The following is a 22,883-nucleotide window of genomic DNA, read 5'->3' on the forward strand; positions in this document are numbered from 1 at the left end:
TCAGCACTTTATTTGCATATAGATTATAGTGCCAATCAGGTGTAGCTATGTATAGGAAGAGCTAACTGCTGCTTAATTTATAACTTTTTTTTAATTAAAAAGGCCCCTGACTTACTGGTTTTTGGTCTAGAAATGTTCTGCTGCATTTAACACTACTACAGTATGTACAAAACTGCTTCATCAAGATACTAGCTGTTAAATCTCGGCAGTCCTGCTGAAATAGAAATGAAAGGGGGTCACAAGCATAATCTGCTGACCAAGGATAAGTCACATGCAATAGGAAGCAGCCGTGTAGCAGAGCCCTGCTTTGAATTTCATTGGATCATTGCCTGAGACAGTTAACCCTAGCAAGAGGGAAAGAGGATGGGGAAACCTTTCTCCTGTTTTAATTGTTCTCAAAATGGTTTGAATTCTTTTGCATCACCGCAACTTTTGTTAAAGCTAATTCTTGTTGAAATGCAGTGTCACTCTGAAGTCAGTAATGCTGATTTAACTGGGCAATAATATTGAGTTTAAAATGGTCTCTTTTGAAATGATTGGCGCCAAGGCTGACTTTTTTTTTTTTCTATTCTATATCATGGATGTAGACAAGTTTGTGTGTGTGTATATGGAGGAGGGAGTTGCCCAGTCAAAAATGTAAGGATTTAATTAATAAATTAGAAAATGCTGGGTTTGGAACAGAAGCATGTTTATATCACTTTATTTAAAAAGTGGCTATATTTAGTGGAGGTATGCAACTACTCATGAAAGCAATATTTAACAGCTTTTATTTCATTTAATTCTAGTCCCCAATTAAAAAAAAAAAGTCTATACTCCTATTATAATAAAACATCAACACATTAATTACTGCCAGATATGACAGAGACTCAGTAAATGCTGTTGCTAGTTATTCAGTAGTCTTTTGAGTGTTGGAATCTCACCATCAATACTTGGAGGATTTCAGGTTTGTACTGCACATAAACTTAAGTAATTCAACGAAGTTCAGTGGTGGTGCTGAAAGCCTTTCATGTTGTTCTCTAACAATAGATACTGTGAATTCCATGTCTTCAGAATTCCAGTACTTTAGGGAACAGTGAAATTTGCTAACTGCAGATCTGGTTATATCTAGGCTGGTAGCAAGGTGCTTCTGAGTAATGTCACTGCAGGTAAACTCCATAGCTCTCTGCACAGTAGTGACCTCCACAGGAGGCAAATAAATAAATAAATAAAATAGAGGACTGGCTCACCCTTGTAGCGGTAAAGCCCCCAGGAGGTGTAATGCAGAAGGAAAGTTGGAGGATCGGCTTGGCAGAAATCCTCCCCGATCATTACAGACAGTGGTGGGGTGTGTCTTGGGGGTACCTGCAGGTGACTGGGACCAGCTGCACAATATGGCTAGTAAGCATTCTTCCCTCTCTTCCCCCACCAACGACTGCAGCTGTTCCAAGTCTTGCCCTTGTTTGGGGCGGGGGCGGAAGGGTATTTCTGTTCTGTAGATGAGGCTTCATGGGAAAGCTGTAATAGAGCTCTAGGCTGTTTATCCTTTTCCAGGGTGTGTGTGTGTAAATTTCCCCTCCCCACACACTTGCATAGATCCTGGACTGCACAACCCTGGTGGGGGGGGGCAGAAAGGAGGGGCACTGATGCAGAAGATGGGCTTTCTGCATATGGATCATGGAGACATGACCCGAAGTGACTGTAATGCATTGTTACACTGCCTGTAGAACACACACATGCTATATTTTTTTCTCAGTCCTTGAGTGAACTCTAACAAGGAATCGATGATTCAACCCATCTCATATCACTTGGTGTCAACTTAGATGTATTCATGTTGATTAGAATCTGCTGGAGAACTTAATATTCTATCACACCCTGCATACACCTGACTCCAGTGACAGCAGAACTAGCATTTTCTTAAGAAAATAGGAAATTGCAGTATCTGCTGGAGAACTCTCTTATTTAAGATCTAATATTGTGTATGTGACTAGCTAGCCTGTGTGTTTGGCACAAGGTACTTTTAATAGCAGCCATACATTGCTCACTTAGTTTCTGCAAAGCATCTTGATTACATTTAAGGGCCTGATCCTGCTGTCCACTAGGTAAATGGCAAAACTCCCATTGACTTCAATGGGAAAAGGACTGGACCTTATATTCGTTAGTATGTAGGTGTCTTGGGATGAAAGTCCGTTTAAGGCAGATGGCTAACGAAAAAGTCCTTCACATTGTTGAAGGCACAGTGTTGCTCAACAGATTCTACCCTGAAGAGGCTCCCACACTTGGTGAGATCAGTAGGGGCAGAACTGAGAACCTCCATTGCACTGCTTTGTAGGAGCGCCTTGTACCCCAGTGGGGAGTGTGGCATGACCAAGGGCCAACTGGGGATCCCCTCGCTTCTGCACTATACATACATAGGGATGCACACGTCTTGTGGAGTGGGTCTGATGTTTTTTTTTGGGATGGGGAAATTATTCATGCCCCCCCACCCCGTTACCTTCTCTGAACCTTCTACACCAAGCCTGGTTATTCAGGTCTGGGGAGTGTTTTTCCAGAAGGGTTTAAGCAGTGGGGAGAAGAGGGCTAACACCCTTCTGTCTAGCTCTTTAGTATCCAAATGAAAACTGGCCAACTGTATGGCTGGTGGCCCCAGAAGAGTTAGAAAATGGGGATGAGTCTGCCCTGTTGTAACCCTCACAGCAGGGAAATAATACAAACTTGAAGGACTGAATGGGCCATTATCCAGTGTTGTTGTTGTAGCCGAGTCAGTCCCAGAATATTAGAGACTAGGTGGGTGAGGCAATATTTTTTATTGGACCAAGGTCTGCTGGTGAGAGAAACAAGCTTTCGAGCCACACAGGGGTCCTCTTGAGGACTGGGAAGCTGTATAAACTCGAAAGCTTGTCTCTCTCACCAACAGAAGTTTGTCCAATAAAAGATATTGCCTCATCCACCTTGTCTCTCCGAATGGGCCAAGACAGTTTACAATTAGTCTTCTGGTGTAAGAGTGGTTCCTTCCCCAGCACCCAGACCACCCTCCCCACCACACCCAAACCCCTGTGAGCCCCAACAACCTTCACCTGGAAACCCTTCCCTCCCCCCACAACGAGCCTCTGTGCATCCAGATTCCCCAACTTAGACCCCCCCCCCCACTGAGCTGCCTGCACTCAGATTGTCCTACACAGAATCCTCTCACTCCACACCTGGATTCCTCCACACTGAGCCCCTCCACACTTGGATTCTGCCTGTTTGAGCCTACCTGTCCCATCCCTGGTGCACCTGGCACAGAGGGGCAGGGCCCCAGGGTATTTCTGGGGCAGGCCCAGGCCTTGTGCTATATCCGGGTCGGGTGCAGCCTCACCACTGAGTCCGTGTCCTGGGGGTGGGGTGGGGCTGCAGGGTGATCTTCCACCTTCGTGCAGCCAGTGGCCTGTGCTCCCTACTGCCATGCTGGAGCCTCTCGATTGATTGACAGACAAAACTTGCAGAATTTAAAATGTTTTGGTGCAGAATGCCCCCAGGAGTAGCTCCTGCTTTGCACCTTCAGACTGCACTGCTGTCTTGCATGCGATGCATGCTGATAGCAGTGAGCTAGTGGAGACAGGAAGGGAAGCCTGACCACACCTGAACTAGGAACAAACAGAGAACACAAAGAAAAGCAAAGGCAAAAAATGCAAAGAGCCAGCATAAACTAATAAACAGCTTGCTTTGTTCCAACGGTCTATCTGCCTCACCCAGAAAGCTGTGCCCCTGCTGAGAATCTACAGTAGGGCAGCATTGCTCCATTGGGAACAGGTGGTGATTTATGACTCGTGGGAGTGGTGATGTTTGGGACTGTGCCTGGGGTGGCTGGATGCAGCAGCAGGCCCTTCTGCTGCGGATAGAGGAAAGACTCTCTGGTTCCTACTTGCCTCAAGCTCAGCAATGGTGGTAGGCGGAGGGGAGGGCAACAAGGTGCAAAGGCCCTGATACGAACAACGCTTGGGAGAAGGGCGAATTGGGGCTCTTCTCTTCCCCCTCCGTAACACTAGGAATCTAGCAACTGTGATCGAGACTCACTCTCAGGTAGTTACATTACTTTGTCAGCATTTAAATAGGATAGCTGAAAATGCAGGGCTCAGTCTTAACTGAATTTCAGCACTTCCCCGTCTGCTATTGTCAAAACACAGCTTGAAACAGTTTAACTGAAACGGGTGTAAAACCCATTGATTAAAAATGTGTTTAGTTGCGAACCCTTGCGTGGACGCTTGTATAGCTGTTTAAAACTGATTATATTGGTTTAGCTTGCACATTTAAACTTACAGGTTTCAACTGCTATAAACCAAATGTAAGTCAATGTAAGAGTGTCCACTCGCAAAGCCGCACAAGTGTCCTAAGAACAGCTTTAATTAAAGGGATGATTTTAATGAAACATCATGTGCCAGGGTTAGCTCTTTGGCAGAATACCTTGTCAAAGCACTGAATTAGGTGCAAGGGGGGCTTAGTTTCCCTCCAACATGGGTGGGTCTTAGGGCTTGCCTGTGCATAGAAATGTACCAAAATAACAATTCCAAAATAGTTATTCTAGATTGTGTCCACATGGGGGTTATATTGAAATAACTGTTCTGGAATAATTATCTGTACATTTCCAAGCATAGACAAGCGCTTGAACTGCTCTTAGCTGTGTCACTTGTTATAGTGGAGGATGGGGTGGGTGGCAGAGGAAATGGGGGATGATTAGGGTGGTGGGGAACCTTTTATTCTTATGTTCTCCTCTCTTGTTTAAGGCTGCTGGACAGGCTGGGTCCTGGTAGGAGATGTCATTCACAGCCCCATTTCTCAGGGCAATATCTAGGGGCCAGAGGGGAGTTGTACCTGACGTAAGGGAATAATAGAAATGTGGGACTGGAAGGGAACTTGATAAATCATCTAGTCCAGTCCCCTGCACTGAGGCTGGACTAAGTATTTTATAGACCAGTGATACTCAATTAGATCTACTTGCGGGCTGACTCAACAATTTTATGACAAGAGGCGGGCCATTTGCGCAGAAGGTTGACAAAATAATAATAACAACCCCTTCAGCTGCCAATAAATAAAGATTTTGATTGCAACATAAGTGTTAGTGTTTCTATCTTTTAACAAAGTTTATAAATCAGCATTATTACCTGGGTTTGTGGCAATCTCTAATAGGTGAGGGGACATCAACGATCTCTGGCAAGCTTTGTGAAGAGTGGTTTGTAGGAGGTCCGGGCAAGGCACATGCACTGGTGAAGATGCTCATCTGTCAAGCGATTGTGGTGGTTTTAAAAAAATGTTCATGGTAGAAAACCCAGATTTGCAGTGGTACGTTGATCCGAACCATGTTAAAAGACAGATGGCTGGATTCTGGTTATTGGTCAGCATACTGAGTCCAGAAATTGCTAAGTCCCACTTCTCTGAATTTTGCCTCCAAGACATCTGAGATCTAGAGCCTTACAATTTCTAATTGAGAAGCACCTTCATCAATTGAATCAAGAATGTTCTTTGCTTCAGAATGACAGTCTATTGGCAAAGACAACAAACAAGTAAAAACAAAATCCTTTGGAATTGTAAACTTCTCAATCAGACTGTTTGGGAATTCTTGCAGCGTTTTCAGCGAAGTTTCATCTGTAGTTTCACAGGAAATGTAGGAAAGTACATCTTTCCTGTTAAGTCTATCTGAAAGATTTCAAGATTCCTCTGAAAGGTGCACACTTTTTCAAACCCATCCCCAACACTTCCTGCCCAGCCTTGGAACTAGAATTTAGGGGAATTGATGTGACCAGTAATATCACACAGATTGACATAGAGGGGAAATCATTCATAAATTCTAGGAACTCGCAAACCTTGTTTGTCTTGTGGTTTTGAAAGAAAGTCTGAAGCGCACAAAACCTCTCTAACACATACACCTGCTACTTAACCAGTGAACATCATTGTGCTGCAACAGGTCACTATATTTGGCTGAAACATCTTGTGAAGAGCTTTTAAAAAGCCGCTGTTGCAAGCTAGAAGTTGTGCATATGTAGTTCACCAATCTCATCAGAATACCCATTTTTTTTTTTCAAGTCCCCAGAAAACTTACTGCAGAGGACAGTCTCTGGTGAATGATGCAGTGAAGTGTATTTAATGAAGGGTGTAACGCTGCCAAATGTGAAGCAAAGTCCTTCTCTTTTTTCCTGTCATGGAGGGACCTCTGTTTGTAACAAGCAAGTTTATATTCTGCAGATCTAAAGCATTTTTTTCAAAAAATCCATTTACCTTTTCAAAAATGATCTCTCCTGTGGTGTAGGTTTCTAATGGTATTAAACATAAAAATTCTTCCTTGAAAATTTCACCATCATAAAATCTAACAAACAGCAATAGCTGGGCAGTGCCACTTAAATCGCTTGATACATCCACTGCCAGAGACATTGTTGTTTAAATTGGACAGCAGTGCTGATAAACAGTCCTCGTAAACTACCTCCAATCTTTGTGCTGCCAGGGAATCAGACGGGAACTTGCTTCACACGGTTCACAATATCATCTTTGTTTTTATCTCCAGCAAAAAGCTCCTCCAGTATTTCTGATGTGCACTTGTTCACAAGCTCAGCATCCAGGAAAGGCTTTCTCTTTTTAGCTAGTACCAACAGTATCTGAAGAGAAGCAGCTGTTACATTGTCCTGCACAGTCACTGATATTGTGAGGAGACATTTGAAGTGTGATACGAAGACTTCAGATGTTCAATTTTATCACATCTCGCAACATTGCCAGGATGGCCATGTTGAGTGTTACTGTGCTTTGATTCAAAGTGGCACCTCGCACTGATGACTTTACATATGGATACAGTGGTTTGGCACATTAGACACAAGTGTTGCGTTTAAATGAGGTGGTATAATAAAAAAAAATCCACTGTCCAGCTTGGGTGAAAAGCTCAGTTTTTGGCTGTCAACTTTGCGACATTCACTCATATTGGCATTCATTTTTGGCTCCATTGCCATCACTGTTGAAAAAATGGGCAGTGTCCTAGCTCAATCGTAGCCAGTGCTATTGCAAGAACTTAAGATCCAGCAGTAAATTACTTACTAAGGAAGTCATAGGCAAATGATAGGCTGTGCATCACTGTTCATGAATATACACCTCTACCCTGATGTAACGCAACCCAATAGAACACGAATTCGGATATAATGCGGTAAAGCAGTGCTCTGGGGGGGCGGGGCTGCGCATTCCGGCGGATCAAAGCAAGTTCGATATAATGCGGTTTCACCTATAACGCGGTAAGATTTTTTTTTTTTTTTTTTTGGCTCCCGAGGACAGCGTTATATTGAGATAGAGGTGTAATTGTAAACATTTTTTGAGGTGAGTTGATTGGCCACACAGGAAGCCTTGGTGGGCCACATTTGGCCCATGGGCCGCCTATTGAGTATCTAGACCATTCTTGACAGGTATCTGTCGAAACCTCCAATGACAGAGATCCCACAACTTCCTTAGGTAATTTGTTCCAGTGCTTAACTGCCCTGGCAGTTCGAACATTTTTTTCCTAATGTCCAACCTAAACCGCCCTTGCTGCAATTTAAGCCCATTATTTCTTGTCCTGTCCTCAGTGGTTAAGGAGAACAATTTATCACCCTCGTTTCAAGTATGTAAAAGGTTATTGACTGTCTCTTCTCAAGACTAAACAAACCCAGTTTATTCAAGCTTCCCTCCTAGGTCATGCTTTCTAGACTTTTAATCATTTTGTTGCTCTCCTCTGGACTTTCTCCAATTTTGTCCACATCTTTCCTGAAGCATGGCACCCAAAACTGGACACAGTACTTGAGACCTCGTCAGCTCTGAATAGGGTAGAAGAATTACTTCTCATGTCTTGCTGGCAATACTCCTAATACACCCTAGAAAGATGTTTGCGTGGTTTTTTTCCCCCAACGGTATTATATTGTTGAATCCTATCTAGTTTGTGATCCACTATAGCTCCCAGATCCTGTCCTGCAGTACTCTTTCCTAGGCACTCATTTCCCATTTTGTATTTGTGCAATTGACTGTCCATTCCTAAGTATAGTACTTGCATTTGTCCTTACTGAATTTCATCCTGTTTATTTCAGACTATTTCTCCAGTTTCTCAAGATCATTTTGAATTTTAACCCTGTCCTCCAAATCACTTGCAACCCCTCCCAGCTTGGTATCGTCTGCAAACTTTACGTGTACTCTCTACACCATTATCCAAATTATTCATGAAGATATTGAATAGAACCAGACCGAGGACAGATCCCTGTGGGACCCCTCTCGTTATGCTCTTCCAGCTTAATTGTGAACCATAGCTAACTGCCTTCTGAGTACGCTTTTCTAACCAGTGTGCACCCACCTTATTGTAGGTTTGTCTAGGCCAGAGGTTTTCAGACTTTTTTTTTGAGCTGAGCTCCCCTTCGTATTAGTTTTTGGTTGCGCCTCCCCCAACACAGAAAAAAATAGACACAATACCTACCCCTCCTCCCTCGGATTTTCAGGGTGGGGGAAGGCGCGTGGGAAGGTCTCTGGGGGCAGAGCCAGCACTGGGCATGGAGGCTGCCAGAAGCAAAAATTGGTGTGGCTGTGACGGGTGGTGCCATTGACCCACAGGCTGGGTGGCCCGCTGAGGTCAGTCAGAGGCGGCACTCCCTCCCCAAGCCCTGCCCCAGGCTGGCCTGAGCCCCACGCGTTTCTTCACGCCCCCCTAGGGGGCTGAGCCCCACAAATTGAAAACCTCTAGTCTAGGCTATATTTGGGAATGGGGTGGCAGCTTCACCCAGTGTCAGAGAGGGCAGGGACTCCCCCATGTGTAAACCAATATCTTGGGGCCCCTTATACCTCTGTTGGGGGCAGGGTAGTCTTAACCCATCTCACCTTCCCCATGTGTTAGCAGGGATACTAAATGCCCAAAGGAAAGGGGATGAGAACAGCCACTAAGATGAGCAATGGGTGTGATGGCGGTAATGTTGGAATTGGAGCCATCTCAGAGCAGTTTGGGGGGAAATCTGAGACATTGGAGAGAATATCGGGGGTTGGAAGGCTGTGGAAAGAAGGGGGTCAGACAAGGCGTCAGCTGTCCCCCTCAAAAACCCACATTCATTCCCCCCCATGTCTGTCCCACCCCTTCAAAAATATCCCCACTGTTCTGCACCTTTTCCTAGCTCCTTAGTCTGTGGGCCCCATTCTGATGCCTGCCTCTCTGTGTGGGGAGAAGGGGGGGGAGGAGGGGGAATCAAGCAGTGCTGGACAGGCAGAGAGGGGAGAAGAGAGGGTGATGCAGCTGCAGCGAAGGGGTTTAACATACAGTGTGTTCTGTGGGTGGGGTAATCCTTGCCAAGGCGCCAGATGCAAGGAAGGAGGAGAGCTTGTGTGTGTGTGTGGTGTGAAAGCCTTTTCCTTGTTTTTTTTAAAAAACAATCTTAAAAGCCCCCAGTCATTGTAAATTCAGAATTAGGCCTAGTCCAGTAGTTTTCAACCTTTTTTTCATAGGTGGCTCCCTAAAAAATTCACATGGAGATGCAGAACCCTTTGGAAATCTTAAACCTAGTCTGCAGAGCCCCATCCATGGAGCACAGGTTGAAAACCACTGTTCTGTGGTAATGACAACCTTTCACGGACCAGTTACACACAGTCCGCAGATCCCGAGGGGTCTGTGGACCATGAGCTGAAAACCGCTGGCCTAGTCTAGACCTAATATGTAGGTCAACCCAGCTGCATCATCTGGGCTGTGAAAAATTTAATGCCCTGTGTGATGTATTTAGGTCGACCTACCCTCACTTGTAGATACAAGTAGGTTGACAGAATAACTCTTCCATTGACCTAGTTACCAGCTCTTGGAGTGGTGGATTACCTTCTTTATCGAAGGAAAAATCCCTTTCATTGACAGGAAGTGTCTGCTCTATAACAGCATAGCTGCAATACCGTAGTTGTGCTGCTACAGGTAGTGCCTCGTGCCCTTCCGTAATGTGCAGAGTGGCTAAATTTAATCTCTGAAAACCAGTAAATAAGGTATTTCCTGGTTTTTAGAGGCTTTACATTTAGCTATTCTTCACATCCCGGAGGGGCACGAGGCACCACTGGGCATCCCTAACTCTGTTAACTAAGTTCTTTTTTTGGCATTTAAGTAACTGATTCCTGAATCCTAACTGACAAAATACAGCCTATTACATCTTTTTGGGTGTATAGTCGACTGTCATGGCTTAAAGTAAATCTTAATTGGAGTCTCTCACTAGTTCTTGTGCATTTATTTGTGTATCCATAAATGGTGTGAGGTTCTCTTTAGATATAACCTCTTATGGTGGTAGGGATTTTTGTTTTTTTCCCCGTTCAGATACTTCTGTAGTAGGCTGAACAATGGGTGAGTAAAAGTGAGATGCATAATGCACTGGAGCGTATTCTACAACCGACTGGTGTCAGGATTACCTATTTATTTACTTTCTCACAACTCCATAATCTTGATTTGTCAGGGACAGATGAGAGAGTGAGGTTTAATCCCGAACGTTTCAAGATCATAGCAAGTTTTGTTCAAAGTCCAGTTATTGTTGTTCTAAATTAAGATGTTTTTATAGTCTCTCTAGAACATCTCATCTCCACCCTGTCATTCTCCTCCAGAGAATGTTGGCTTCTCTTTTCGTGTCTTCCCCCCCTCCCCCCTCCACTTTCTGCCTAATGTAGAAAGTCTCAAAAATGTGTACTGCTCACAATATTCCAAGGCAGAGTCTTCCAGATACTTGGAGTTTGAATGTGACTCAAAAGATGCAGTTGCCAATCTTCTTAAAATACTAGAGAAAAGGGTCATTAATTTCTCAGCATCTTCATGGCAGAACAGAGCGAAAATAAACTTTCTTGCATCAGTGTGCTGAGGTGTAGAGATGATGCAAATTTCAGCATCCAGACAATTGGGAGTAAAAATAATGTATTAATTTTTGTATTAAATTAGAGGTTAATAACATGGGAGTTTCTAAAATGGTATTATTGGGATTTAAACTGTTACCTGAAAACATAACTTAGGTTTGTTGTCTAATGTCAAGTTCAAGAGAGGCAATGTTAAAAATCAACACAGCCTGAGTGGTCAAAACATTAAAGTTCATTGCATGCACCCACCAAATGTTTTGATGTAGTCTGACTGTTGAAGAACACTTACTTACCAGCACCAAGCTTTCAGAGACCATAACTCTCTGTCTCTGCTGCAAATGAGGTATAAAAGTCGATCCTGTTCTGACTTCACCTGTGTAGTACCCTGGGGTAGCGTCGCTATTCGCTGCTTCTCATCACTAAGGGTATGTCTACATGGCAAAAAAGACACACAGCCCGGGTCTACAGACTCAGGCTTGCGGGGGCTCGCACTACAGCTGTTCCTGCTCAGGCTCTGAAACCCAGTGACGGGGTGTGGGTCGTCTCAGAGCCTGTGCTCTAGCCCAAGTGGGAACATCTATACTGCTATTTTTAGCCCCACAGCATGAGCCCAAGTATGTAGAGCGGGGCTCTGAGACTTACTGATGCAGGAGGCGGTTCAGTGCAGATGTACCCTAAGAATTTCTTCTTCTGAACTTTGGTCCTGTTGTGTTTTATATATTATTAATCAGATCGGGGCAGGGTATGTGTCATTCTGTATGTAAAGCATTGTAGATCTTTAGCACTCCATAGAGGTTTTGTAGTAGGAATAATAATACCCAGTACTCCACTGGTAACTAGATATGAAAGTTTTTCTCTTAACGTGGTGCTGCCAATACTAGTAATGGATTTAACTACACGTGCTGACTCAACAGAGCAAGGCTTTTTGTTCTGCTCTCTCCATTTTTGGTGTGTCTACTTCTGATAACTCTCTCTTCTAATATCTTTACTGTACCAGGCTACTGGTGTAAGGAATTGAACAGCAGACTGTCCAAAATTTGCTGTACTGTACACAGACTTGCATTGGTTTCCGAAAGAGCAACTTGAATAGCAAGAGATCAGGAACCATACATGCACATGGCTTTGAATTGAAGATTTTAATGCATTCTGCTGGGCAGCTCTTTATCGTGATGTAACAGACCCATGAACAAAGAGTGCCATTTCCCTGTTTAGAGTAACTGTACAAACAAAGGCCCAGATTCTAATCCCAGTGACCTCAATATAACTGAGATTTGAATCTGGTCCAGTGTGTATGGAATGTTGGTGTGGAAATACTTAGTTGGAACTGGAGGATGAGTTGAGATAATTAATAGGGATTTGCAAAAAAAATCCCAGAACGTTCTTCATTCCATGTGCCTGTCCTGAAGTCCTGACCTAACTACACAAGGAAGTGACCACAGCATTCAGGATCTTGTATCCATAGCATCTGGTTCTTGCTCTGCCCCTTCATTTAACAAAAGGCAGTAGAGAAATAATCAAGTATGTTGATGTAGGAATGTTGATTAACATTTCTACAATTTAGAGCTTCCTGCACGAAAGAGGGTGAATATACTTCCTCTGTCGTGACGTATAGAAGAGACAAATAGAGACCTCTGATCTAAAGGGGTAGAGGGAGGAAGGCTTTTAACCTTGTTAGATTGACTGACTAAAAGCTGGACGATAACTCACTCTTGTGCCCAGTTTGTTTCAGTACTAGCTGGCGATAAGTTTCTTGAGTCTGTTTTTAACTTTGCTGTATATCTGTTTTTTCTTAAGCCAAACTTGCAAGGCGCAGTCAGGAGAGAGAGAACCTTGGCATGCTGGTCTGGTCACCTAATCAGAATCTGTCCGAGGCAAAATGTAAGTCTATTTTGAATGCCTATTTTTGTTTAAGTGGTTTATTTTTAAGAAAGTGAATATACCTTTTACAGCAGAGAGTGGTTACGCAGTGTGATCTTCTCAGCGTGCTTCAAAATGAATTTGGGAATTTAAAAAAAGTGCCACACACAGGGTTTCATTCCTTGCTGAGCAGATGCCCAAAACACCATATCCACTGGGGAGGAGGAAAGACCTCTTTATGATTTCCTTCCTTGGTATGAATTTTTGAGGCTCTTGATCAGCAAGCTGCTGTGATCTTCCAGTCATATGCTGCAAGTGCTGTAGAAGGCAGCAGAAATAAAGTTTGAGGCCAGAAGGAGAGGCATTTCTGGGGGAGGGAGGGAAGAAATCGTGGCCAAACAAAAAACAAACCAAACCCTCAATAACCCCATACCTGGAACGCAAGTTTAAAATGTGGGAACAATTAGTGTCTTTGATTTCCATGTGAGAGCAAATTGTAAACTGAATGTGTCCCTGGGAACAGGTTTCCAAAGGCCATTAACTCATGGCGGAACTAGTGATAGAAATGTCTAATTGCGGTTCACTTCCTGAAGAATTAGTGTCTTTAACATAGCTAGCATTTAAATGGTAACTTGCTTTAATAAAGTGGAGGGGGTTTATTTTGTTTTTATTTAACTTTCTGTGCTGTGACCTGAGCACAGGACCAGGAGCAAGGAACTAAAGGTGCTGCTCCCAGCTCTGATACTGATTCCCTCTATGGTCTTGGTCAAATCGCTTGACCTTCGTTTTCACTGGCTGCATGGGGTGATACTCCTCACAAGGCAATTGTGAGGGTTTGCTGAAGACTAAAAGTGCTAAAGAAGGCAGTATAGGTAATCTAGTGTATAGGGCATCAGACTAGTGATATTCTGGGTGGCCTGAGTTCTGCTGGGTGACTTTTCTGCAGTGGAGAGTTCACTTACTCTCTCACAGTCTGCCCATCTGTAAAAGGTTGATGATGCTTTGAAATCTACAGATGAAAAGTGTCATATAAATGTAACTTCTACTTCCTCCCCTAGTGGTGGGGTCAAACTGCCAGTTAGTGGACTTTGTATTCCTATTTGTGTGCATTGTATAAAATCTCTGGAGGGGAGAGTGCTTCCTTCTTTTGTGTGTGTCTCTTGTGAGGAGTTTGCAGATGGAAACAAATGTGTTATTTCTTCCTGGGCTACCCTCCAAAATTTGGTAGTCTGCAAAATCGCGAAAGATTGCAAGTACCTGGCTTCAGATGTGGGGGTTGATTTTTAGCTTTGCAATATTTAGCCCCTTGCTGATAGGAATTGGATTTCTTTTTGGGCTGGGGGTAGTGAGCATAAGTGTAGTTGGGGGTGGCTGTATGTTACCAACTGTGGAAGGTTGTAGCCACTGGTACCATTGGATATAATGCATGTGAATTACCCCCGGAGGGAATGACTGACTCTGCTCCAAAGATGCAAGGTCTTGGACAACGAGTGTCTAGGAACTTTCTCCTTTCAAATTTCATACCGAGTGAACTTTGTCTGTGTCTGACCATACAGCAATTTTACTATACTGACTTCCGGGGCAATGTGCCATGATTTACAACCGTACAAAATCTGAACTGGCCCCATATTGGTCCTGCTCCTCTCCTTTCAGAGCGTTTACAGTGTTGGAGGGGTGGTTCCTTGTACCAATCTCCCATACTGTGGGGAGACCCTCCCCACTAAGGACTTAACTGCAGCAAGTCTTTATAGAATTTCTTTTTATTGTAGGGCTATTTGATGTGGAGGGGAGTTATGGCTGAAAAATCAGGGCTGTGAGGATGTTAGACAAATCCTTTAGCACTTGTGCAGTACTACCTTGGTTCATGCTCCAGGGCCCCAGACCATACCTGCTCTTACACACAATCTTACTGTTGAAGGTTTTGCTTTACTTTCAGGGTCAAGGCTTAATGGGAAGAGCAAGGTAAGCACAATAAACAGCAGTTAGCATATATCCTTGTCCTAGTGAGTATAGCAATACGTTGAAATGGAGGCAGATGCTGAAAGATTCCATGAAGATTTCAGTAGTTTGATTTGAGTAAGGGCTTGTCTAAACTACAGAAAAACTGTTGGGGGACCAGGTTACAGTCATTGTCCCGTCTGTGGTGAAATGGTGTATCTTAACTGTGGTATAGACTTGCTTGTCCAAGGCTTTAGCACAGGTCAGTTAAAACATGGTTGCACCATGTGTGCTTAAAGATGGAACAGTGTTTTTACCCATGCTGGAGGAATATATTGAAGTGGTGGATATTGTAGTGGCTTTGGCCCTGTCTACTATTTACTGGCATATTGGCTATTTTCATCCCTTGGCTTGTTAACCATATTCCTGGGAGTCAATACTTCTCTGCCCCTTTCACCCTCCTCCACACACTCTGAACTGAGTGCTGTCAATAAGGGGTTATAGGTGTGCTCCTGATCTCCAAAACCCCTTTGTTACAGAGTGTCACTGAGGTGGTTGTACCCACTGGCAGTTTCATGAACAAAGACTGAACAATAAAATGTTGTATGCTTTGACAGAGTAGAGCAAGAACAAAATCCCTCCAGTCTGCCCTAGGTCAGCTCCCAATTGTCTCTTAAAATAGCTGTGCTCATCTCTGCCCAGTCAGTCCATTCCTCTGTGCCATGTAGCCCATCCACACCTGCTACAAAACCCTGCTCTCGCACTCTTAGACCTTTTAAGAGATTTCTCCGAAGAATTGCTTCAACTTCAGGGAACTGCTCTGGCCTGCATTGAGAAGCAGTTAATGGAGGCAGAGCTGTGAGGTTAGATCTCACTGGAGAGAGGGCTGAGCAAGACAGAGGAAGAGCTAAGTAAAGCGAAGGAACTAATCTGTTTGGCAGATGGGAGCTGAGTTGCGGAATGGTGAAAGTTTGTTTGTTTTTTAATGATATACCATGGCATGGCTTAGAGCAGTGGACCCCAAATTGTGGGGCACACCCCTCCTAGGGGGTGTGCAGCAGGGCCCAGGCTAGCCCCCACAGGGGGCGGGGAGGGAGCAGCACTCAGCAGGAGCCCAGCTCTGCCTTCAGCCCAAGCGCCTCTGCTGAGCCAACTGTGCAGTAATGGAGGGGAGCACAGAGAGAGTCTATTAACGGTAAGGGGGTGTGGGGCGTGCAACAGGAAAAGTTTGTGCACCCCTGGTCTAGAGCAAACTCTCAGTACATAAAGCCAGGCTGGCATTGTGAACACAGCTTTTACTGTAAATAGTTTATCAGGCCCTGTACCAATCGGAAAGCTCTATAAAGCAACATTTCTAATCTTCATAGAAAGTTCATAGAAAGTGGGGCTGGCAGGCTCCCTTCCTGGCTCCACGTGGCTCCCCAGAAGTGGTGACATGTCCCTGCTGCTCCTGGGCAGAGAAATGGCCACGAGGGGTTCGGAGTGCGGGAGGGGGCTCAGGGTGCCACATCTGGTGGGTGCTCAACTCAGGTAGCTCCCTGCAAGCAGTGGCCTGTCATGGTGCTCCTAGGTGGTGGCGCAGCAAGTGGCTCCACAGGTGCCACCCAAGGTAAGCGCCCCTAGAACCAGCACCCCGAGCCCCCTTCCACATCCAAAACTCCCTCCTAGGGACCACGCCCGAACCCCCTTCCCCGAGCCCCCTCCCACACCCAAACTCCCTCCCTTTTAGTTAACTGGCATTTTTCACTTACTGGCACGCCCCCATTCCCTCACAGTGCTGGATAAAACTTCTTTTACTGTAAAACAGCATTGCCAAGTACTTCACTGGGCTTTACCATAACAACACTGGGCTAGTGTGAAAATGAGGAAGCATCATTGGCTTGTTCCAGTAGCCTCCGAGGAAGCCTGAATATCAAGTAGTCGGGGTAATGACACGATCCTGGTGATAGTCTTCATGGGCATATAGTTTAAATGTGACCCACAAAGTGAGAAGCTGCCTTTTGCTGCTACTTTACTATCTACAACAACTGTCTCCAAAGTCCATCCTATCTTCTTCATTCCCATACAAATCTGGTTTGGGTTTTTTTTTTTCCCCCGTGGTTTTTTTTTTTTTTTTTTTAAACTATTAAAATATAGAAGAACTTCTCCACCTTCCGTTGTTTGGCTGTTCTTGTCAAGAGCTCTTGAGAATGTGAATAGTGGATCCCATGAAGCTGTAATCTCTGGGGTAACTAAAATGGAAAGAAATGCACAGTGCAAGGCTCCATGAGCATTACCAGCACAACAGCATTCTTATAACCTGGTTGTGGATACATCTGACCTGGTTACACCAACGTGGCTGAGCTGCATCCACACAGCAGCTTTTTTTCTTTTACGCCCCGGGGCAACCATTGACATGCACCTGTGCCTTCTCCCCTGCCTAAGTGCATTTGCTTTGGTAAATTCTAGGAAAACCTGGACGCTGTCCCATTGTTTTGTCGGGGGGAGTAGAGTGCCTGTCAGATGTGCCTGCAGAGGAGAACCAGCAGTACTTGGAGCCATGCGCACTAGGGTATCATAATGCACAGAATGCTGTGAGGAGGTTGGGCTGGCCAAACTAGTTACATAAGCACTATTCTGCGGTCCTGTCGACAATGCAAAACAAGTGTGGTGAATTGGCCCTGGGAAGACAGCTATGTGCCAGCCTAGGCCTCTGGTGGGGAGGGAAATGTTTGGTTGCCATTGTTACGAAGTATTAACCATGTGAGGGCTGGTCATAGTGTTTAGAGCTAATATGCTGCTAGCTCATTACAAACTCCATTAGCAATAGTTAAAGACTGATGCTAAGAAGTGGCCTCTGCTGGCCATGCAGTGGGGTGGGGGAGAGCTGTAATTTGGTTTACGGCTTTTGTGACCTTATGGTTCAGGCTTTTGGGAGAGGTTGCTGAGGACCTCAGCAAACAGAGGGTGAGGACAGCCTGGTGGAAAGATTAATATTATGTATGTATCATGAACCAGGACCCCATTGTGTTAGGCACTGTACAGACACAGAACAAAAGCACTGTATCCCATTTCAGAGAAACCAGCACTTTGTTGAGAAAATCCTCCTGGCATCCTCTGTCCTTTTGAGTAAAGCCCGAACTGTCACCATGTAGGTCACCTTTAAACGGCCATGGTCCATATATTTAACCATTTTGCAGGGCTAAGCATTGCAAAGAACATGTAGGTATGATCGTGCTTCTCTTAATGTCAAGGGGACATGGCAGGATAGCTTAGAATTTGATGCACCATCAATTTAAAATTCCCTTAATCTGAATTTTTGTAATTTAAAATGCATGACAAAGATTAGAGGAGGAGAAAATACCTATCTTTTTTTCAGGGTACGGAGTGCATTTGACAGCCCTGTGAATAGTTGGTTTCACTGTTTTCTCTGCAAGATCGTGGCTTGGCTATGTAAAGGCATCCAACCTCATGGATGTACACTTATATCCTTGCAAAGCCACAGACTGAAATCAACAAGGTTCTGTAGAGATGTGGCTCTCTTAGCAAGATCAGGCCATGGTCAGCTCCCATTTTCTTTTGGGGAGGGTGAAGGGTGTCTGCAGTACAGCATAGAAAAGTGATTATAAAACACAAAAAGGCAGGGAGGCTCTGGGGCAGGTGGCACTTCTGACTCAGTACTTTGCTTTTGTAATTAGAAGGCTTCAGGTTGACAGTGTTCCTTTAAATTGATGGAATTAATACTTCAAAGATTACCTGCGAACTCTTTTTAAAAACGTTCGATTTGTGCCCTTTTTATGGCTGCCTCATGAGGGATAAAGATGACTTGAGAGATTAGTATTTTTGTTTTGTCCCCCCCCCCCTCCCCCCCGAGAGAGAGATCTGCATGATGGAGCAAAGACTTCCAGGAGACTCTCGTGCTAGATTTCTGGATCTGTAACTTTTTTGCCCAGAGCTTTTGTGTGTGTGTGTGTGTGTGTGTGTGTGTTTGGGGGGGGTGTCAGTAAAGTGAAGGTAGCTTAACAGTACTTATAATGCTGTTTATTCCCTCCCTTCCTGTCCCCCTACTAACATCAGCCTGTTGGTTCCTCGCACTGACAGCAAAAAAAGATTAATGGAAAGGCAGAATGGGCTTGTGTTTATCCCTAATCCAAATTTAATAGTACACAGTGAACCTGGCAGGCATAAAACTTGGACACAAATATAGTACCTGGAGCTAGAAAATACAACTTCATGAATCCAAAACCAAGATAAACGAGGTTTAACTTAACATTCACTGGGAGTTTAATTGTAGAAATGTTATCACAGTAGCTGCCGCTTATTGGCAGTGGCAATTGCAGCAGTGATGTAAATACCCAAAAGACAGGTCTGAAGGATAAAGGGGAACTGCTAACGGACCTGGCTTCTGTCTTTAACCTGGGGTAAGTTTAGAGTGTTTACAAGTGATCATATTGTGGGAGGCCGGGGAGACCATACTGTAAACAGCAAAAGTGCAGCCTCCGTTTCAAAGGTTAAGATGTTCCAAATAAGAGTCTGGGCTACTTACACACAGCCTAAGAAGGAGTTTCCTTTTGTTCGTTAGCCACCATGTGGTGCTTGCTGGCTGTTGCAATGCCAGCTGAAATCTCAGACCAGCTCTTTCATCATTATTACTGCAGGTTGGTATCTCTGGAGCCCAAACACACATTTCAGTTAGGATTTGAATTTAACCCTTTCACTGATGCATCTGGTTCAGAAATGGTTCAAACTGGAACCAGGAAAGTAGTTGGTGTTTTATTGACCAAATCAAGTAATTGGCTTGTACTGTATTTGAAAGATTCAGGGTGTGGGGGGGTCAAAGGTATCCATGCTGTCCTGGAAGAGCTTCTGTCCCTGGATCCTGTGTTGAGTGTGGGGAGGAGGCAGTCAGCTTCATGTAGTCGGCTCTATTCTGCTACCATGTGCTTCATCCCTGGAGTACAAGCATTGCAATGGGATGTGTATGCTGTGCTGTAGATCCAACATTCGAGGGGTCTGATTCAACATTCATGGTCACACGCTGCTAGTGCTAAGAAATGGCAAGGGAGGATGCACCAAGCACCAGCATCCTGGCTAGAGAAGTGTATTTCCTAGTTTTCCTGCTCTGTCCTGTCCCACATGAGTCTTGTTTTCAGAAACACTTCCCTTCGCAGCCAGTCCGTGGAAGTGCTAGCTTAGCCAAGGCACCAGCACTCTTACTGACATGTCCTGCAGACCTGCTCTGAGCGGTGTCACAAGGCGCTCTACTCACTGCTAGATGGCGCCCCCTCCTGCTTGTTCTGGGGATTAGCTTTGCAAGGTCGATGCCCCTTCCCACAGTTGCCATCTCTCCGCCTCACTCTCTCAGCATGCTGCTCCTCTCACGCTTCACGAGCTGCTGCTGCCTCTTCGTGACTCAGTCCTCCAGGCAGGTCACTATACGCATGTCCCCCTTCCGAGATATCAGAAGCTTCAGCAAGCTTAGGCAGTCTTCCCACTCGCTGCCCCCTGGTGCCACATCCTCTGTAGCTGGCAGCGGAAAACGGGCCCACCTTCTACTCTAGGTTCCTGCTCAGGGACCCTCTACACAGCAGCCAAGGGCTGTTCCTTTCTAGACCCTACTGCCTTGCCCTGAGCCCTTTCCTTACTATCTGGCTCTCTTTTCCCCCCCCCAGGTAGCCAGCCTCACAATTCCATGCTCTCAGGGAGCAACTGCAGGCTACTTGTCTCTGTAGCCCCAGACACACCTTTCTTCCATCAAGGAGTTACTGCATCCTATTCCCCAGCCACCCCTTCTGTTTCCAATTTCCTGTCTTTATACATCCATCCCAGCTGGGCTCCCAGCTGGGCTCCCTCCTGGAGTCAGGGTTTGCTTAGCCACCTAATGCCTCTCACCTGTGGCCTGTCAGTTAATTAGTCCCATTCCCCATCTGCATTAACCAAGGTGGGTTAAACACCCCATCACAAGCAGGTTCAGATGACTTAGTTAAAATGCCAGCTGGCACCTTGAAGCCTTTGTATAGTTGTGCTCCCATTGCTGCTATCACCAGGGGAGTTGAACTAGTTCTCAATAGAGGGAAGCTTTTCTAGGGAAAAACCTTTTGGATGGTGTAATGTATATTTGACTACCAGTAATGTGACAGTACAGTAATAATACTGGGGAAGTAGTGTGGCCGTTAGGCATAACCTGAAATGCATTTGAGTAGTTCCAGCTCATCAGATCTGTAGTATAAGTTGTAGAACCACTATAGCGAGAACCAGGCCAAATTGCAGCTACATCATGCTGTGTTTTAATATGGAAATTATTTGTCTTGAGGTGGTAGTTCATTGAGATCATCAGGAAAAATGTGTCCTTCAATTCAAATCTCCTGAACATATGACACTAATCCTTTGGGTTGCCAGCTTGCAAAGCATAGGTGTCATCTGAGCTCTGGATAGGCAAGCTACCACTTTACTGTAACTAGCTTTCCAATCTCTCTACAAAATGTTCTCAGGGCTCAGATTTACCACCCAAGATTAGGTTGTAATCAAATGCAGAGGTGGATATTGTGCTAGTAACGTCTCCTCTCAGGCCTGTCTGCATTGGGAAAATCAACTTGGTGCTGTTCCTCTGATTCAGTTCAGACAATACTCCTAATGCTTCCCACCTCAGCAAACTGAGATTAGTGTTGTATTTTTATGCTCATCTCCAGTCCTGCATGGTTCCATTTATCTCCAGCTATTCGAGGCATTTATGCCATGCTCTTCCTCATATCTTTCTTCCCCCTTTTTAAACCTTTATCAAAGATTCCTTCCCTAATGGACTCACTCTACATGCACTATAGATGTATTATCTAATCCTCCCCTTACTTAAAACGGAGCCTCCCAAACGGGCACGATTTGAGAAGGCTGCTCACTGATTCTTGGCCCTTGCAATTGGGAGTACTAATGGCATCGCTCTGTGGGAATGCCTCAAATGTGATCAAAAGGGCCCTGCCTAAACCAGTTCTGAAAATTCTTTACCTGTGAATGCAGAAGGAGCAAAACTGTCTTCAGCAGCATTATAGAATCTGTGGTCGAGATTTGGTTCCCTCTAATATCAAACTTGGCTCCATCAAGTCCATATCATGCTTTATTGAACAGTGCTGGAAATTTTGTCCAATCAACTCTGGCAGTTACAGATGGTAACACAAGTTCAGTGGGCCTCTGGGTGCTGAGAACCATTGTCTGCAACATGTCATTTCCCCTAGTTTGGGCTGGGGAGTGAGGGGGCGGGCTGCAAAAGGCACACATGCTCCTGTGAATAGACCACTTCCCACTCTGATCTACTAGGTTCTCCTACTCTGGCTTCTGTGAAGCTGGAACCAGCCAATTTCCATCTGGAGACTTTCTGTCCTCACAAAGCCCTGTGGTGCGTTGCTCTCACTTTAAGCTCCGTCTTCCAGCAGACACGGCTATAGGCAGCTCCTCGGCATGATTCTGACTTGTCTTCCCCTTTCAGCCAAAGCAGTGAATAGTGATACTTCCTTTTTGCCTAAGTGACATTCTTCAAGGAGGTAGCTAGGAGACAAATTGTACATTTCTCCTGCTTTTGTACCGGTTATAAAGGGTCAGCATGGTTCCACACTCTAGTGACAGGCTTTATTATCAGCAACAATAATAATGAACTGTAATTTAACCTTATGGCAAGTCCACTCCTACATGCTCCCCGCAAGCAGTAGCCTGTCCCGCCCGCCCCCCCTCCCCCCACGCGCGCGCGTGTGTGTGTGTGGTGCGCGCACACCCACCCACCATGACACTCCCACTCTCCCCCCACCCCACCCCACCCCACCCCACCACACACACACACACACACACACACACACACCATGCTCTGGAATAATGGAATTGTTCCAGGAACTATTTATGTAGCCTGACTTTTGTATGATGCCTTTATTAGCTAGTGTTCCTGGTATGACGGGACCTGAAATACTGGTCTTTGGAAAGCTCCTGTCTAAACTTTTGTGAAAATCCAGCTGAGGATGGAGAAGGGGGTAAATTAGACCCCATGGGAGGGATTTTGAACCATGTGCCTAAATTTGAATCTCACAACTTGGTTACACTTTCACTGTGAGAATGCCCTGATGTGCCTTTTGATGTTGATTGGCACTGAGTAGCTGCCTGAGCTTGCAGTAGAAAGAGGGTACTGGCTTTGAGTGTCTTTCTTTGAGTGATTGTCCCTTGGTACTTCAGGTTGCACATGTGGTGTGTGCGCCCAGGACTAGTGATTTATTATTATTATTATTATTATTATTATTATTGTTGAGGAGGCTGAAGAAGCAGCTCCTCCC

At 45.0% G+C, this 22,883-nt stretch overlaps 1 protein-coding gene across 1 annotated transcript in view; it reads left to right on the plus strand.

Annotated features, from left to right (window-relative positions):
• RCOR1 (REST corepressor 1) overlaps nucleotides 1–22,883 on the plus strand; it is a 120,974-nt gene that overhangs the window by 52,747 nt on the left and 45,344 nt on the right. The window contains exon 3 of the mRNA XM_054027433.1: nucleotides 12,598–12,681. Coding sequence (XP_053883408.1) covers nucleotides 12,598–12,681 — 84 coding nt within the window. The remainder of the gene's footprint in view (nucleotides 1–12,597; nucleotides 12,682–22,883) is intronic.

This window comes from Malaclemys terrapin, chromosome 4 (assembly GCF_027887155.1).
Source record: "Malaclemys terrapin pileata isolate rMalTer1 chromosome 4, rMalTer1.hap1, whole genome shotgun sequence".
NCBI lineage: Eukaryota > Metazoa > Chordata > Testudines > Emydidae > Malaclemys > Malaclemys terrapin.